Genomic DNA, 19590 nt, shown 5'->3' with positions numbered 1-19590 from the left:
TCTCTCCTCCCTGACTGCTGTGCGCTTCCTCCGTGCGATTCAACTGCGACTTCAGCTGTTGTAGGCGGAGGTGGAGCAACACAATGTCAAAACGCGCGCGCGCAGCCAGAGACCAGTCAGCTCGTCCTGTTGCGACTTGTCAAAGAAATTAGGCCATTTGGAAACGTTCCTGCGTGTTTTCATCTGCTGAAAACACGTCACGTAAGAGTTGAGAAATCCACTCCTGCACCTGCGGCCAGGTAAACTCTTCCAGCGAAAACTCACCTGAAAATTATGTGCGTAAATTACGCTTCTGTGGTGCAGCGCAGCTGATTCAGCGACGTGACGTAGGCGGGCAGGGTGAGGGTTAGCGGCAGCAGATGATGCTGCCAATTATTTTTATTTTTTCAAAGAGAATTACACAAGACCTCACGTATCAGCCTTTCATATTATATATATATGTCTGACCGGAGATTTCTTTACGGTCGAATATTGTTATTCATATATATAAAGGAATAATCGGATCTGTACGCTTACTGGCCACTTCATTAGGTACTTTTTATAATGTTCAAATAATTATAAAAAGCTAATGGTGGTTCGATTCCATCGGAGTATGAATGTGTGTGAATGTTAGTAAGCACTAGAAGCATAGAAGACAGTGCTTGTGTGAATGGGTGAATGTGGCATGTTGTATAAACTGCTTTGATACTCCGGGAGAGTAGAAAAACGCTATATAAGAAACAGTCCATTACCATTAGCTGTTCAATCACATGTTCAATCACTTGAATAGCCTTTCTTGCCCATCAAGAATGGGCAAGAAAGGCTATTTAAGTGACTTTGAATATGGCGTGGTTGTTGGTGACCAGACGGGCTGGTTTGAGTATTTCAGAAACTGCTGACCTACTCGGATTTTCCAACACCACCATCTCCAGGGTTTGAAGAAGATATTTAGTGAGCAGCAGTCATCTGGGCAAAATGCTCAGAAAGCTGCTGTTGATGTCACAGGAGAATGACTAGACAGTTTGGAGCTGATAGGAAGACAACAGTGACTCATACAACCGCTCGTTACAACCAAGGTATGCAGAAGAGCATCTCTGGTCAAACCTTGAAGCAGATGGTCTACAGCAGCAGAAGACTACACCGCGTGCCACTCATGTCAGCTAAGAAGTCCATACAGGCTCACTGAAACTGGATAATAGATGGATAATGGAAATACGCTGTCTTGTCTGATGAGTCTCAGTGTTTGCTCTAACATTCTGAACTTGGTAGGGTCAGAATTTGGTGTAAGCAACATAAATGCATGACTTCACCTGCTTTCTATCAACAGTTCAGTACACTGGTGATCTAATGGTGTGGAGGACGTTTTCTTGGCACACTTTGGGCTCTTTAGTACCAACTAAACATCATTTAAATGCCACAGCCTAGCTGAGTATTGTTGCTGGCCACTTCTGTCCCTTTATGATCACAGTGTACCCATCTTCTGACATGGTACAAAGCTCAGCTCATCTGACACTGGTTTCTTATACATAACAATGAATTTGCTGTACTCAAATGCCTCCACTGTCACCAGATTTTAATCCAAAACTGCACCCCTGCGATGTGGGGAAATAAGAGCGTTGCATCATGGATGTGCAGCAACTGTGTGATGCTATGAGATCATTATGGCTCAAAATCTCTGGGGAGTGTTTCCAGCACTTTGTTGAATCTATTAAATGGCTGTGTGTAGTTTGAAAGAGCCATCTGTGATCTTTAAACCACAACAATCTAGCCACATACATAAAATGTGATTAGGTGGAACTGCAATGTCTATCTTGGCCACTGTATTCAAGATGATGAGTCAACATGGCGGCTTACACAAACTGGCGCCTGCTCCTATGTATTTTTAAGATGTAATTACACCCTAATCAGTGTGTCAACATTGTACAACATAATCAATGTACAATGTTTTTAAATAACCTAATAAAATTATTTATTGCTTCCTTATGAGCACAGCAGTTACTTAAAAGTTATTTAAAACAACAAGATTATATCCATTTAAAAGAAGGCGTCACTAACAGCAGCTAACAGCAGCTAACAGCAGCGCTCCCCAGCAGCAAGCTTCACGGACCATCTCCAGTCAGACTCTTTCACAAAGTTTTACAGCCTCCTCCAGAGTAAACAAACACGGACACATATTGACACATGACGTGAGCTTCCTGACAGCCTACACTCGCTACAGATGAATGGCTGCCAGAGCTTTTTGTTCTACAGTGGCTACTGTAGCTAGGACTAAGGTATACTTGCCATATTGGTTGCTTTGCTCAACACCCACACAGGGGGCACACAGCTAGCATAAAAACATCATTGTACGCTTGAATTGGGAAGTGGTAAAACAGAATTCAGCTGCAATCTGCTGACATCTAGTGGTGATATTTTAGACATTGTAACTTTAAATCTTTTTAAAATGACAATACTTTGAATATTTTCCATAATTACATGTTTCATCCAGCTGGTGTTTTCACATTTCTACTTAAATGCGAATAAGTTGTTCTGTTTTCACAAACTTCTTTGTTATTAGCTTACATACAATGCAGTAAAAAAATATTCACCTCCTTCCTTTTTTGCATATTAGTCACACTTACATGCTCCAGATTATCAAATACATTTTAAGATTAGACAAAGATAACCCAAGTTAAAATACAGTTCTTAAATGATTTTATTTATTAAGGGGAAAAAGTTATCCAAACTTACCTGATCCTATGGGAAAAAGAAATTCCTCCTAAACCTAATGACGGTCTTGAAGTCCAGTCAAGTTTTTGCATTAACTGGCAATTAGTTGTCCACAATGCTCTTTTTTGCAGAACTGGTTTCAGCCACATTTGAGATTTTGCAAGCATGAACGGTCTGTTTAAGTTTATGGCAAAGCATCTCAGTCAGATTTATATTTAACTGCTTATTATTTTGCACCTTTTAAAAATATAAATCCTCTATATCTACATTATAACATAGTACATAAGTAATCAATAAACCCAATCCAGTACTATGTATTTTTATTTCAGCAAAGAACATCAATGCCTGTTTAAACACTTTGCACGACAGTTATTCCAGGCAATCAACTCTCCCTATTAAAAAAAAAAGGATTCCTGGAAACTGCTCTGACTTCCTAACACGTTTTCTGATAGGAAGCTATTGACACATCTCCTTCTTGACACTATGACTAATATGTTATGATACATCCTACAGCATAATAACAGAACAAGGTCAGACAATCACGGCTGATTGTTAAATTCAGCTAATATTCACAGAAGGCTGTTTAATTAGACCTTTAGGGAACTTTAAAGCTATTTGGGAACTATTGTTAACCCTGCTGTCCTCATTTATTTCTTATTCTGTTTGTGATGAAGATTATGAAGAAAGTACAAATTCTGGGAAACTCTGTGAACACATGAAGTGTGGGCAGTAGATCAAGTTTTACTGGCTCCATATTTTGCTATCTTGATGGGGATGGTGATAGGCTCATTTTAGTTACTTTGTATAATATTTTAGCTTCATCTAGCTGTAACTTAACATATCTAATTATTAATTAATTAATATTATATGAATATCTCACATGTACAAAAATAAATGTAATAGTGTATGAATAAATGTCACCAAAACTTGTTATACATTCGTCCTACTATCCAGTATCTGGATGTTACATGTTAATGGTTTATTGCCATGCTTTAACAAAGGTGTGGTCGTACTGGGGAAATACAGTCGTAACCACATACCAGTGCAGCAACTTATAGGTGTGTGTGTGTACTTGTATTACTCATTCATTTTGTTGGGACAGACCTCAGTGAAAAACATGTATCAATCATGTAAAGTTAGTTTTAGGTTAAGATGAGGACAAGTAGCTATAGTGTGCATTAGAGTGAGGAGGTGATTTATTTCACTGCTAAGTGATTAAAAGTTCCTTCTAACTTCATGTGGACAGAAGGTTTGTTTAGAGTTATTGTAGGGTGGATGTTTCTGCCTTTTGGGGACATTTTGGCAGGTCCTGGAGAAACAAAAACATCTGTTGTTGGGTTAGTGACTCACAGGTAAACACCATAAGCCTTAAAATATTTCTTAAAAATCCATCACTTGATCCAACTATCCCAGCTATAGGCCAATCTCCAAACTTCCTTTTATCTCAAAAATTCTTGAAAGAGTAGTTGTAAAACTACTGTGGACTATTAGGGCCAAATTAAGAGAAATAAATATATTATTGATCATTTTGAGAAAAATGTGGAGATTATACTTATTTCAAAGCAAACTGGTGTGGTTGCTGTACCCTCTAAAAATGCCTTCTATAGATGAATTAGTAAGATTGTATTTCAGAATAGTTTTAGTTACAAGGAAATGATTTCTCTTTTAGCACATAAACATAGTGTTGTAATCAGTATGGGGACTGGAAAGATGCTCCAGAAAGCTGCATCGGATCAGATGTGGAAGAGCTGATTTGTACAAAATGAAATGTCTGACAGTGGAGAGATGCAAGGATATCGATGGTTACACCCTCATACACTAAAGAGGATGTATGCTGTGTCACAAGACAACTGATCAAATTGTTTCAGTAACTCATCTACACAAACCATTCTGTAGATTGTATAGCAGACAGTTTTGGCTTGAAGCAACTGTAACCTCCACACTTTTTTGACTTTTTTCTCAAAATGATCAATAATATGTATATTTTTTCTTAATGTAGCCCTAATTTGTATAAAACCGCTAACTGATCATCTGCAGATGAATGGTTTATTTAAAAAGTTTCAGTTTTTCACAGCACAGAAACAGCATTAGTGAAGGTTATAAGTGATCTTCTTATGGCCTCTGACAGTGGACTCATCTATGTGCTTCTCTTTTTAGACCTCAGTGCAGCTTTCCACATTATTGAGGTGCTGCACTGTAGTGGTTTGACTCATATCGATCGAAAAAATTCTGATTTGTTCATGTAAATGAAGAGTTTTCTTCACACAGAAAAATTATCCTGCGCTAGGTCCAATTCTGTTTACATAATACATGCCTCCCTTAGACCACAGGTGTCAAACTCCAGTCCCCGAGGGCCGGTGTCCTGAAACTTTTCTTTATGTCCCTGCCGCAACACACCTGAATAAAATTAGTAGGTCATTAGCAAGACTCTATACACTTGATTGTATGCTATTGACTTTCTATAGAGTCTTGCTAATGACCTACTAATTTTATTCAGGTGTTGCGGCAGGGACACATGTAAAAATTTCAGGACACCGGCCCTCGGGGACTGGAGTTTGACATCTGTGCCTTAGACCAGCAGTCTCCAACCTTTTTTGCGCCACAGACTGGTTTATGTCCGACAATATTATAAATACATAAATACAACAAAATAAAACCATTACCGGTACCAAAAAAAAATAAGATTCCTTCAATGCAAGGCATCTGCTATGCAAATGATACCCGACTTTATCTATGCATGAAGCCAAATGACACACACTAATTAGTTAAAAGCAGGAATGTCTTAAAGACATAAGGACCTGGATGACCTCTAATTTCCTGCCCCTAAATTTAGATTAAACTGAGGTCCTTGTACTCTGTCCTAAAAATCTTATAAATACGGTCTCTAACTAGATACTTGGTCTAAATGGCATTACTTTAGCCTCCAGTAACACTATACTATAAATGGTAAATGGCCTGCATTTGTATAGCACTTTACTTAGTCCCTAAGGACCCCAAAGCGCTTTACACTACATTCAGTCATTCACACACAGGTGATGGCAAGCTATGTTGTAGCCACAGCTGCCCTGGGGTGCACTGACAGAGGACACTGGCGCCACCAGGCCCTCTGACCACCACCAGCAGCAAACATGGGGTTAGTATCTTGCCCAAGGATATTTGCCATGCAGCCAGGAGGCAGCCTGGGATCGAACCACTGACCTTCTGATTAGTGGCTGATCTGCAGCCACCCCCTATAAAAAATAACATGAAGTCATTTTTGACCAGCTTATGACTTTTATTGTGAATGTTAAACAAAAATGACACAATGGGCTTATTTGGCTTCAGCTTCCAGGCTCCCATTTTGCCTTTATGAGTTAGATAGTCTCTCTACTTTTAAGATTAGGCTTAACACTTTCCTTTTTGCTAAAGCATATAGTTAGGGGTGGATCAGGTGACACCGAATCCTCCCTTAGTTATGCTGCAATAGTCTTGGCCTGCTGCTATTATCAATCTCTGGTTCTCTTATACAGTGTGTCTTCTTTCCTGTCTTCCTCTCATCACTCCCAACCAATCACAGCAGATGCCCACCCCTCCCTGAGTCTGTTTCTAATTGAGGTTTCTTCCTGTTAAAATGATTTTTTCCTTCCCACTGTCACCAAGTGCTTGCTCATAGAGGGCCATTTGATTGTTGAGGTTTTCTATGTTGCTTCTATACTATTGTAGGATCTTAACCTTACAGTATAAAACACCCTGAGCCGACTGTTGTTATGGTTTGGTGAATACCATATATGAATAATACAAAATTGAAATATTGGTTTATGCATGTCTTTATCAATCTATCATCTTGTCTATGTTCTTTCTTCAGACACCAAAAAAATCGAGAGAAAAACATTTGTATTAATATTGGTTTACGTAGTTTTTATTATTTTAAATTAAAGTGTATTTAAGACATGACGTTTTATTATTAGGGTTACTGAACTTTTAACAGAAATTGTGCTACAGAGTGGACATCTGGAGTTTGCCATAGGAAGTTGTGACAAAAGGAAGGAATAGCCCGTTTAAGAAGGAAGAACCTGGAAAATTATTACGGCGAAAATGTACCTGTGACACACTTACCAGCAGATGGCGGTAGACACCAGCCTGTAAGCGTTACAGGACCCACAATTAGACAAGTAATATTCACAATACTGCTGAAATACTCAGGGGCTAGGGGCTCACACGGTTGTCAACTTAGCTTTCTGTTGCTGTCAAACGTCAACAATACATCAGTACATTCCTGTACAGCTCCTCTTCAATTCACTCCTGTCTTGAATTAGGATTAGCTGTCTTCCGGAGACGCCTGTAGGCCCCCAACTTGTGTTAGCGTCCCCTTAACTGACAGTTGCTACTTATTTTTTACGTAGATGCGCGTTTAATTCTAAAATACTTTATTTTAAGCGGAATATTTTGATTGCATAACAGTTCTTGTACTTTACGGCAGGTAATTAGCCGACCCTGTGACGTTTATAGTTAGATGCGTGTTTTATAGCACGAGGTTTCCCGAGCAGGAGGGGTTCTTCCTGCCCGTAGTGATTACCAAGGGAGCTCACGGTGAGCGCGGTGACTCAGATCGAGCGCACCCACCGTAACGAGACAAGAAATAGTAAAAGACGTTTGGCGCGGTTGGTAGACTAGCTGCTGACAGCAAAGGGAGTAGATCCGGGATAGACCCGCGGCTCGAGTATATTTTTTAGAAGTACTTTCTCTGGGAAACAGACTCAAGAGATTTAGATCTGTTCTCGAGTTTGTACAGAGAGAGGCGGTTTGTTCGGTTTTTTTTCACCAGCCGTAGCCAGCCGTCTACCTAAGCTTGCCCTGCTCAGGCAGACGGAAATATCCGAAAATGCCTCCCGTCGAAAATGACAGTGGGAAGAAGGAACTCAAATCTCAGATACAAGCGCTTATCGACTCCAATCAAGTGATTGTGTTCAGCAAAAGCTACTGCCCATTTTGTGTAAAGGTAAGGCGTTTAGTTTGTCGTAGGCGGTAGAGGCTCCGCGCCGGTCAGAAACTTCCACCTTCTCCCGCGAAGTACACGGGCTTGGTCTAATTGCTGGTTTGGCCTTGCTGCGTTAGTACAGTCATCAACTTTGGTGGCTAGAACTTTACTATTACGCATAAGCTCGCTAAATGACAAAAACAAAACCGAACAGCATAGCCTTTAATGTAATTTACGTTAGGTCAACAATGGCAGAAGATAAATATCCAGTGTATATTTAAGCCTGGGACGCTTTAGCCGCCTCTGAACGAGCTCCTTGAAAAGTCAGCTTTACATATCGTATTGTTCTTAGTTAACTCTGCTAGTGATTCGCTACAATGTGCTGTAAATTCTGAACGCACTGTATTTAAAAAGCTGCGCTAATTCATTTAAAACTCATACTTTTCTCCCATTTTTAAAATGCTGCCTTCTGCCGCGATAACCTGGACACAAAGGCTTACCTGACAGTTACAAGATGACATATTTGTTAGCATGAAATGTTCTAACGTGTGGACAAGTTTGTGTGCGTTTGATGTAGGATTAATCTTTTACCTTATTTGTGTTTTCAGGTGAAAGACTTGTTCAAAGAACTGCAAGTCGAGTGCAATGTGGTGGAGCTGGATCTTATGGGTAAGACGAGCATTGTGAGGTAACTGATAGCCGCTGTGAGGGATATTTAATGTGTTTGTCAGCAGCTGTTACACTCCGTGGCTGCCCATAAGTAGCTTTATGTGTATTATTCAGATCGCGAATGACTATATAAAAAAACAGCTGGGAGTATTGTAAAGTAAGTGCTTTATAGTTAGCTATAGTGTTGTATCAAGTTTTCCATTTAAAGGCTTAAAACTGCAGATTACTTTGAGCAAAACAAATGTTTCACTTCTTACAGCAAATAAGTTACAAAGAGGCAGGTATAAACAGGGGAGTGACCATCTTTGTCTGTGACCTGGTATAACTAAAGCAATACATGTTTATTGTTTGCTTTATTAGCTATGCTAACATTTTAGTGTAGGTTTTTAATAATTCACTCATGACAGTCCAGCTGCTTGTTTAAGGCCCATGTTTCTAGTTTGTCTGTTGAAAGCCTCTTCCTGTTTAATGTACATTTTGCTTTGTGCTGTCAGTTTCAAAGCCCCTAATTTAATATAAAATTTTTACAGTAGTTAATTCGGTTTTCTGTTCACATATCGGAAACGTTGTCCTATACTGGTTCACGGTCTGGGCTGTCTTTGCAAAAGCACAAAATGTGCTGAGTCATTCACCGAAGATGGCTCTGTGCCATTATCTCAGTGCACTCGTACCTCACTGCTCCTGTCTTGCTGAGTTAATTACCAAGGTTTAATGCTAGAGGTGGATTGCACGTGGTGGATGTTAAACGTTAGTCAGTGGAAAACCTAACAAACTTAATTACCAGAGGCTATAATTGATCATAACGTGCAGTAAAAGTCAGCACAGGATCAGCTAAGGAAAGTGTTTATTACAGCAGTACACATTCCAGGTTTACCCTTCCCTTTTGTTATTTGTATTTCATTTGCACATCAAAGATGGTATAAACGCACAATGCATGGCTAAGTTTCAGCATGTGAAAAACTTGCCCCCCCCTTCAGATAATGGGACAAGCTACCAGGAGATGCTGCTTGAGATGACCGGACAGAAAACGGTTCCTAACGTTTTCATCAACAAGAAGCACATCGGTGGCTGTGACAAAACATTACAGGTAAGCAATGAAAGTCGTCTTGCAGCTCAGATGTAACTTGTTTTTTCTTGTAACTTGCCTCTTCTCATAACAGAAATGGGTTGGTTGTTTTTGTCACAACTGGAAAGAGGTGAAAACAAACCATGTGGTTGTCAGTGTATGATGCCACTAAGCCAAGCTGTGAGAAACTCATTGAAAATGTAAAAAAGAAAAAGGTTTATGGTGATTATTCCATCAGGGGTGCATGAACAGGGTGGGCTATGTCGTCTCATACACTTCATACAGCTGCAGGAAAAAGAAATAGAAAAAAAACACCACTGTTTAAAATCTTTAATGAAAATATTCAGAAACATTCAGTAAAATGGCTGCAGCTAATCTTTGTAGACCTAGTTACTTGTAAATAATAATATTATCCCGACCGGTAGCATCCCCTGGAGACTTGAATGGCAAAATTTACCTCTCGCTTAACACACTGCTGATACGAATCCACGTCAGATAATGGGTGGCAGTGCTAATATCTGACTTGGACTGGGATATCTGTTAATAGCAACACCTAGTATGAAAAAGCTCAGTGTACCCTTTGTTTGTTTGTTTTTGTTTGAAATGATTAGCATTGCTAAGTGCTACAGTAACAAACGTTGTGTTGCTGTTTGTGTCAGGCCCATAAAGACGGCAGCCTGCAGCAGCTGCTTAACGGCGATAATTACGACTACGACTACGACCTGATCGTCATCGGAGGCGGCTCTGGAGGCTTGGCCTGCTCGAAGGTGATGTCAGAATTCAGTATTTACCTCTGATTTGACTGCTTTGTGTGAACTGGGGATCCCACAGACAGCCGTGCTTTTGTACTTGTGTGGGGGTGCAGCTGTAACTTTGGTCACTGGCAGAATTTCAGACATTTGCAGGCTTTTGTCTTTGGGAGGATTGTTAGTGAGATTTTCACACACTTGTATGATAAACAGGGCACAGGACAGAAACTAGAGTACTAGTGTAAATGACAGGAAAACAGAAACCTGTGAAAGGCTAAAATGTGTTATCATAATGAAATATAGTGCAAGGTGGTTCTTGATCTGTGGTGGTTGGTGATTTCTCAGAACTAGTGTGAAACTATTGCTGATGATGTAATTCACTTACACCACTTCTGTTTGCTCCATAAAACTGTGCAACACAGCAGTAAGATATAATCTTTTAACAACAGGAAGCTGCTGCACTGGGGAAGAAGGTCATGGTGTTGGACTACGTTGTGCCCACACCAAAAGGAACCACTTGGGGTATGATACTTCCTTTTAGTAAGACTTTTGACGCAGGGTTTGTCTGGATCTGTAGTGGCTGCTAAACGACAGTTTTGCTGTGCTCTGGCTGTGACGATCAGGTCTTGGAGGAACGTGTGTGAACGTAGGCTGCATTCCCAAGAAGCTGATGCACCAGACGGCCTTGCTGTCCACGGCCATGCAGGACGCACGCAAGTTCGGCTGGGAGTTTGATGAGACAGGTGAGGGCTCAGGGGACCGACCCAGGAGGTCACGCAGGGGTGACATCACACCAGCTTGCCGTGGTAAATCGGAGGCGAGCCCATTTAGGAGGCACCCCGTAGTCTTTCAACTGCTTCTACTGATGAGTGTCTGTTTCTGTCTTCAGTGAAACACAACTGGGACACGATGAAGACTGCTGTTAACAACTACATTGGCTCCCTGAACTGGGGCTACAGGGTATCACTGAGGGACAAGAATGTCAACTATGTCAATGCCTATGCAGAGTTTGTGGAACCACACAAAATCAAGGTAACCGACTGCTTTCAATGAAAATGAATCTTCAATAAAGTCATGCAGAGGTTTAGTCGTTTCATAACTTAATAAAGTCTTCGTTCTCTGCTTGCTCATGTGACCATCTCGCAACCTGTTACTAATCTGTATAAGCTGTCAGCTTTGAAATCATCCTGTTGAATTAACTGTTATTTTTGTGTCCTAAACAGGCTTTTCAAAAATACTTATCGGTGTTTAGAAGTTGTTGCTGTCGTTGCAATCACCTCACTAGTTGCACAAAAAGCAGATGTTTCAGAAGCATCCACTACATTGAAAAAGCTTCCTGTTATGTTGCATGTGTGTCAAAATATCTGTTTGTGTTTCCTGACAGGCTACAAACAAACGAGGGAAGGAGACGTTCTACACAGGAGCCAAGTTTGTTTTGGCTACGGGTGAGAGGCCACGTTACCTGGGCATTCCCGGAGACAAGGAGTATTGCATCACCAGGTGACAGCACCGTGCAGAGTACACAGAATCTGACAATTTATGTTATAATGTGTGTGAGTGACTGAAGCTCCACCCAGAGCTCCTTTTTAGACCAGTGGATGGGTTCATGGCTGAAATAAGTGTCACTTCCTTAAGGTGTGATCTCTGAAAACAAACCTGCCCTTTAGTGATCCAGCAGGTTGTTGTGCCTCAGAGCAGCCGTCTGTCTGCCTGCTCTGTGAATGCTGACGTGAGATTATCCTCAGGTGTCTTTGACGATTATGCTCGTGTCTTGGCAGAGAGGCTCATTTATTCCACAAGGTCTTAAACCAGAGCTGTCTGAACAATGTAAGAAACAAGCCTGGGCTTGGTAGGGTTTATTCGGGGATTCTCTTCGGATCTCACAGCTGTTGTTGGACAGTCAGCCAGATTTGGTACTTTTGTTGTCAGCTACTGAAATTAAGCTACACATCCTATAGCTCACACCTGAAAACAGGATAAGCAGTAATACGGGATATGGTTGGATTTATTTGTTGTGACATGAAATATTTAATTATTTGAAAATCTTTGAAAAAAAGAAATGAATTAAAATTTTGAGTGACCAGCTTGTAGGAGCAGAGTGCAGGGCAGCACTGAGCAACATCATGAACCTTGTTCTATTAAATAATCCACAGTGTGGCTCAAGGCTTTAAATAAGTATTAGACAGCATCTCTCCACACCCTGTGAGGTAAAAAGAAAAAATATCCTGAAGGTCTAGATCAGCAGAAGCAAGTGTCACACCTGCTAAATTCTTTGTATGCAAAACTAGCTGCACAAAAACCTGCTTTAACCTCACCTTGTTTTTGTTTGTTTGTTTTGTTTTCACAGTGATGACCTCTTCTCATTGCCTTACTGCCCGGGGAAAACTCTGGTGATCGGAGCGTCCTATGTGGCTTTGGAGTGTGGCGGCTTTCTGGCCGGCCTCGGGCTCGACGTCACCGTCATGGTACGGTCCATCCTGCTGAGGGGCTTCGACCAGGACATGGCCAACCGCGCTGGTGAACACATGGAGGGGCACGGTGTCAAGTTCCTCCGTAAATATGTACCCACAAAGGTGAGCGTGAACACAACCTGCTGTTTGTGATTTAGCTTATTGATCTCAGAGTATGCCTACATGCAATGGTAATAGCTGTAATCTTTAATGTTGTCAGGTCATGTGCTTAATAGGTCAACATTAAAAGCCTTTGATTTATAGTGAACGCAGGAGGTGGTCAGACTCTGATCAGCATATAGATGAATGATGTTTTAAGCCTTTTCTCTTAAATTATGTGTCAGATAGAGGAGCTTGAAGCAGGAACTCCTGGCAGGCTGAAGGTGACCGCCAAGTCCACAGAAACCGACGAGATCATCGAGGGAGAGTACAACACTGTATGTATCGCTTCGGTTTTCCTTCACCCCTCTCTCTGCTCCGTCGTCATGTATTTCCGCCAAAAGAGTAAACGGTTTCTCTCACAGCTTATTTCTGTGAAAGAAACTACATTTAGTGTTGCAATAATCACTATTCTGTGGTCACTTTAATATTAATCGCGCTCCGTAGTGTTTAGGGTACTTTTCTCTCTTTTTCCTTTTTTTTAAACCCCCATTTTTACAGTTTAACTAAACCAAAGATATGATGATTTTACATAATCTGTGATATGTTGAGATGCTGTCATGTTAGTGTTGAGAAGATGCCATGTCTCTGGAACAATTGGCAATGACAAAGGATTAATATCACACTGCATTAAAGCTAACAAGCTGGGGTTTTTGTTCTTCAGGTGTTGATCGCAGTGGGCCGAGACGCATGCACAGACAAGCTCGGCCTGGATAAGGCAGGAGTCAAAGTCAACCCAAAGTAAGTTCAGTATGTTGTTACTGCCGAGGAGGCCATGTTTCGGGTGTATTTGCACGTGTCATTAAATCATCATTAAACTTGATAGATCAAACTTTTTTGTGGCTTCTGTAGGCATGTAGAGTGGGGTCGTGGTCTGAGAAACTATGATTGTGACAATCTGGTGTGTATTGCCAACACATGGAAATTTTAAAATCTTTATATGGTATTAGCCTGTCACATTTGACCTCTGGCCTCTCCTTCAAGGTCAAATGAGATCAAACTTTCATAAAATGTCATCTTTAAAACTATTTTTAAAGTCTGCATCCAAATATCATGTGAGACTTGACCTTTGACCTCACATTTACATTTCACATCTGTCTTTCTGTCCAATTGGCCCCAAAATGTGTTTCTTGGAATGAGATAGAAATATACTGTAGTATAATATTTTAGTCCACTGCAAACTTCTTGAAGACCAGAGAAAACACAGTGAATATACAGAAAATACAATTAAAAGTAAACACCGCCCAGGGTGAGCTGGCTTGATTTGCTCTCAGAGTGCTTGTACGTGTGTTCCCCTGTCCCTTTAATACTCGCAGTACAGTCACAGTGATTCAGCAGTTCTTGCTGCTCAGGGCTCTCTGCCTGGTGTGAGTGTTGGGGGAATTTGGTGGGGAGGTGAGGGGTGGCTTGTGGGTAAGATGAGAACACTGCTGTAAATCACATTGGTATTAAGTGACAGAACAAAGGAAGTATCTATATTAAAAAAAGGCTTTCTGTTCTGAGTTCGCTTGTTTGTTTGTTTTTGAAAGAGTAAAAGTATAAAATTAGGTTTGGAAAAACATTCTTACAGACTGACACCTCCTGCAGGTCATTATTGATGCTGTTGATACCAGCATAGAAATGCAGTGTTTTCTATAAGGCTTTCTTTCCACTCTTGTGTGAATAACTGAATGGCTGAGCCTGTGTTGTGAGGCCTGTAGGGATTAAGACGGCATGAGTCCAGCTTTAAAGAGTGTTCTGAGTCTCATGACCATAGCAATTTTTAGTTGAAGCCCAGCATTAGCCAGAGGGCTTCTGTGCTCAGGGGCCTGTGGCTGTTCTGCTCCTGCGCAGCGCAGATCCAAATCACTGGCAGTACTGCCAGTGATTTGGATACTACTACAAGTGTGCTTCTCCTTTTTGCTAAGTATGAATGACCACATAGCCAGTTATCCATTTCTGCTTTGTCACTGACACACAAACGTTTATCTGTGTGGTGCTCTTTAACCTTGTTTCCTGCAGGCTTTTTGCTGAGTGTATAACTCTTTTTGGTGCTTTCTATAACGGTCCCCAGTCATCTACACAATGTCAGGCTTATTGTAAAGATTTATTATAAAGAAAATATCTGTTATTCACAGTTAAAATTGTGTAATTTTCTATTATTGTTACACCCACTTAACTTTGAACTTCAACACTCGGATATTTAATTTGAAGTCACAAAACGGGATAAAAGTCTTAAATGTATGCTCGATGATCCCATCCTGCAGGAATGGAAAGATTCCTGTGAATGATGAAGAGCAGACCAACGTGCCCCACATCCATGCTATTGGCGACATTCTGGAAGACAAGTGGGAGCTGACACCTGTAGCCATCCAGGCTGGCAAGCTGCTGGCCCGACGCCTCTACGGAGGATCAACGGTCAAAGTAAGTACAACGTGACTGTGTCATGATTTCTGACTGTCATTCTAAAATCTATTTGTCCATTAAACTACAACCAACTCAATACTACCAGACATAAAGTGTCTGAACAGTCTCTTAGTACCTATTTAAGGTGCATAAAGACCTGTTTCGTAGGATGGAAACTGAATGTTAAGGTGCCATTAAGACTAATCTTATTTTAAAGAGGTATAGTGTTAAAATCTGAAGTAAGCCATTGAAAGGGAAGGACATAAAGAAGGTCAGAGTGTTTTGTGCTCCAGATGATGAATCTGGTGTTCCATAACAAGATTTTGTTAATCACTAACCAAATGCTGTTTTTTGCAGTGTGACTACATCAATGTTCCCACCACAGTCTTCACCCCGCTTGAGTATGGTTCCTGCGGTCTGCCAGAGGAGAAAGCCATCGAGCTTTACGGCGAGGAAAACCTCGAGGTAACAGCTGAATTGTTGATGACAGACGAGGCTCGGCTGACTGTGCGCTCTGGTCGCTGCTTTCACATTGAATGAAACTGTCTCTAACTTACTTGGTTGTCACAGGTTGCCATCAAGCAAATGCATGCGTTTAGTGTTGTATTCCAGGCATACAAACTCTTCAGTACATCTGTGAATGCGAGCTGACGTTGGACCGCAGAACTGCGTTTGTTTTGAAGCTTTTACATTCATGTGTTTCTGGTCTCATGTTCAGGTGTATCACAGTCTCTTTTGGCCTCTGGAGTTTACCGTGCCCGGCAGGGACAACAACAAATGCTACGCCAAGATCATCTGCAACAAACTAGACAACGTAAGATCAGAGCAACTAAAATGCAACCGACAAATGTGCCTGAATCTGTGGCAGCCACCAGCCTGAGCTCCTGATTTGTTTTTTGTTTTTGTTTTTTAATGCCACACTGCAGGATCGAGTCATAGGTTTCCACTACCTAGGACCAAATGCAGGAGAGGTGACGCAGGGCTTCGGTGCAGCCATGAAGTGTGGCGTCACCAAAGAACAGTTGGACACCACCATTGGCATCCACCCAACCTGTGCTGAGGTAAAAAGACAATGCTGCCACTTTATTTACTTGGGTATCTTCCTGTATTAGTGGACTGCCTTAGATCCTGCGTTTATGTATTTAGGATGGGGTTTGTTTTTTTGGGGGGGGAGACACGTAGCCAGCATCCGAGAATCGGTCCAAACCGGGCCATCTGTAAAAGTTATCGCCACCCTGCCGGGTTGGCAGGTGGCATGGACACCAAACTGAATATGAGAACAAGGCGACACAGGATTTTTAAATTGATACCACAAGTATATCTACTAAAAATCTTGAAGTTTAAATCTCAGTGACCTTGACCTAAAGGTCAATGGTGTGGGGTTTTTTTTTTTTTTCTCTTCTCCTGTCTCTCTCTCTGTCTCCCGCCCTCTCCCCCTTTTTGTTTTATTTAGTTATTTTCCACGGTTTTGAGTCATGAACGTTTCAGTGTTTTCAGTTCCTTCTGTTCTCTATAATTTCAACAAAGTTTTAATGACGGTAAAATGAATCAGTTTTTCATTGAGGCAGACCGCACAGTTCAGTGTCAAACCACTCCAGGTCCAGTATGACAGCTAATAACTGTTAATTTCCACAGCATGTTGCAATAGTACTTTCATCAAGCCAGTAAGAACAGGAAATGACACTGGAGCTGCCTTTAGCACACAAACTGCACAGCAAATATGCTGAAGGCAGAAAGAAAGCTGTGTATGTCTGCAGTTGTCCTATCAGACGGCCAGGATAAGACACCAGGTCCAAAGAGCAGCCATAGACGGCTTGTTTAAAGTGCTTGCTGTCTCTTTAGTGGTCTCACACTTTTATCTTGGGCTGGAACAGGATATTCATCGTGTGTAGAACTTAAACAATCAGTGTCTGAATTGTTTGAATAGTGTGTGTGTGTGTGTGTGTGTGTGTGGTGATGCATGCTTGGGAATAATTGGTGTAATTAGGGGACATGATTATTCATTATGTTAATCGTGCTGGTGCTAATGACAGTGCATTAGGCTGCTGAGGATCCTCTTGTTTGATGGGTTTACATCGTATTTCTATTTTCTGACGGTTTAGCCCAAATATGTTCATCTGAAACAAACGCAGTGCATTGATGTGACAGCCTGGTGTGAAGTTTCATGTTTGGCTGTAGATGACTAAACAAACGGAACTAAGAACAATTTCTTTTCAGCCAATGAGAACATGCCTGTGGCATTAAAGATGTTAATTATGTTCCTGTGTCCTCTTTACCTTCTAGGTCTTTACCACTCTGGAGGTGACCAGGAGCTCTGGTGGAGACATCACACAGTCCGGTTGCTGAGGTTAAACCCTGCATGTTTAGCAGGCTGCTCTCACATTAGACTCCCCTACTAAACATTTTCCTCTTGACTCCCAGTCAACCTTTAACTTCAGCCTCACCTCTAGCCCCTCCCTTTACAGGGCATTTATTTCTCAGGAGCACCTGAACGTAAAACTCTCGGTGTGACTGGGAGCTACGAGGTAAATGGAGATGGTCAGGGCTGAAGATCTGCGTGTCTTCTGCTCTGGCTGAAGGAGTCTGATGTGAAAGCTGCCTGCTGAACAGCGGGGTTACTCTGCTAATGTTTCTATTGGGCCCCACCAGCGTGTCACTCTCGGAGAAGCCCAAACACACACCATTCCCGAGTGTGTGTTTGGGCTGTTTTTGACGTCCTTACCCGTAACCTCAAATAATTAGGTGGGCAAGGATCGATGTCCCTCTGTAGAAGCACCTGATGGTGGCCCGAACCCTTCGTCCAACCCCCCCCCCCCCCAGATTCATCTATTATAAATTGGCTCATTACCAGCGTTTGAAAGGATGCACAATTCTGGTGCGTACATAGGTTAGCACCATGCCTTCATCATTCCATACATCCTTCGTACAGGTTTATAAGTTGACTTATATGAATATACATGTCTTTGTCAATATTTATCTTTGCTTTGTGGAAGCACCAGAGTTTTCAAGAGAAACCTGTGATGCATCAAGAGCCTGGAGACTGTTTCAAATAAGCGAATGGCAAGTTTCCACCTGGATTGCTCTGGTCGTGTTTTTGCTCAGTTTGTAATTTAATGACTGCTTGTTGCATTGTGCTGTCTCGTGCGTCGTTTGGAAGACGGCGCTCCCGTTGCTGTTGACATTTCATCTGTATAAATGGCTTGTTTGTTTGTGTGGAACTTGTAGAGACTACTCAGTGTTAAATAAAGGCATGTCTATCTTCAGGTTTCGTCTGTCTTTGACTTGTGTGACCCAGTTTGTGTGAAATGATTTCAGGATTCTCACAGAGCCTGCTCACAGATTTCCATTTAGTTCAAGAGTAATAAATGTAAAAAAAAAACCCAAAGGTACGAGTTACTTAGTCATACGGTGCTTGATAGTGTTTCTGCTGAAGGATATGCTGCTTAGTAAATGTCATAGGATTTAACTGGACTGATATTCACAACACTGGCAATACACTGGTGTACATGGTGTGAACTGGTTAAAATGGGACTTTAAATCTCTTGCATTGTAGTTAAACTTTGCTTTTAGATCAGTAGCACACCACACTTTTTAATTTGTCATTATTTAAAAAAAAAAAAAAAAAAAAAAGCATGTTAGCCTGGCAGTACCATCAGCAAACATCTTTTTTCCTTCTGCTCAAAAAAGAGAGAACACAATTTTGATTTTAAGAAGTATCCATAAGTTAACAGACTTTACAGCCGTTAGACCATTGCAGCTTTTGCTATCCTGGTCCAACTAATAGTCATATTTGATTTATTTCATTTTGCATTATTGGAATCAGAACAGTCAAGACTGGTGAACAGGAAAGAAGTTTGAGAGGAAGTTAATAGAAGAAGAGGGATGGAGAGAAAAAACAGAAAATCTGCTTCATCACCTGCTGGGGAAAAAACACCATGTGTGCTTGTGTTCAGAAGGTTTCTCCATCTAAGTTTTTAATAGTAGGTGTGGGGAGCCACAGCCCACCGCAGGGGGCAATTGTGGCACCCACCTAGAAAAGACCGGGGTCATCCAGCAGCCACAAGGGTGGCAGGCAGCTACACCAGAGTAGACCCAGCCCCAACCAGGGTGAATGTAGTCTTTCACCCTTAAATCATCTTTGTTTCACCCTGCATGGAAACCATATAGTGGTCAAAATGCAATGAATGAATTATGTAAATACTCCAAAAATGTAGCAATACATAGTAAAGCTAATAATAATGGTTTTAAAAATGCAGTTAATTATACATTTTTCTTTTGCAGTGAACTCATTAAATATTTTCTGTGAGTTAATGTTCAGTTTTCCATTTATTTATGTCATACCACATAGTTCCAGTGGTCTCGGTGCTGAAGTAAGCAGAGGCGGATGTTTGGCGTGTTGCATATATACACAGGTACACCAGATGAACATCATCCCATTGAAGTGGTCAGCCTATTCATGTGGCCTGC

At 41.3% G+C, this 19590-nt stretch overlaps 1 protein-coding gene across 3 annotated transcripts; it reads left to right on the top strand.

Annotated features, from left to right (window-relative positions):
* The first annotated feature begins 9 nt into the window (after positions 1-9).
* On the top strand, positions 10-18386 carry txnrd3 (thioredoxin reductase 3). 3 transcript variants are annotated; one of them, XM_026168987.1, is made up of 16 exons: positions 10-239; positions 8254-8314; positions 9292-9401; positions 10040-10147; positions 10579-10651; positions 10753-10872; positions 11019-11161; positions 11514-11629; positions 12477-12702; positions 12924-13016; positions 13403-13479; positions 14985-15141; positions 15481-15588; positions 15842-15937; positions 16050-16184; positions 17407-18386. In XM_026168987.1, exons 2-16 carry the CDS (start codon positions 8311-8313, stop codon positions 17467-17469), a joined length of 1629 nt encoding a protein of 542 aa, XP_026024772.1. In that variant the 5' UTR covers positions 10-239; positions 8254-8310; the 3' UTR covers positions 17470-18386. The 3 variants fall into 3 exon arrangements, with proteins under 3 accessions (XP_026024772.1, XP_026024774.1, XP_026024771.1); XM_026168989.1 differs by lacking the exon at positions 10-239 and adding an exon at positions 7215-7257; XM_026168986.1 differs by lacking the exon at positions 10-239 and adding an exon at positions 7295-7666.
* Positions 18387-19590: the final 1204 nt, after the last annotated feature.

Source organism: Astatotilapia calliptera, chromosome 5 (assembly GCF_900246225.1).
Source record: "Astatotilapia calliptera chromosome 5, fAstCal1.2, whole genome shotgun sequence".
Taxonomy (NCBI): domain Eukaryota; kingdom Metazoa; phylum Chordata; class Actinopteri; order Cichliformes; family Cichlidae; genus Astatotilapia; species Astatotilapia calliptera.
Note: the sequence above shows the minus strand (reverse complement) of the source record. Positions and strands in the feature narration are given on the sequence as shown.

Coding starts and splice junctions, on each gene's coding strand:
- txnrd3 (XM_026168986.1), top strand. CDS start 7,550: ATGCCTCCCGTCGAAAATGACAGTGGGAAGAAGGAACTCAAATCTCAG. Junction 7,667..8,253: donor ACTGCCCATTTTGTGTAAAG/GTAAGGCGTTTA, acceptor TTGTGTTTTCAG/GTGAAAGACTTGTTCAAAGA. Junction 15,938..16,049: donor TCTGCAACAAACTAGACAAC/GTAAGATCAGAG, acceptor GCCACACTGCAG/GATCGAGTCATAGGTTTCCA.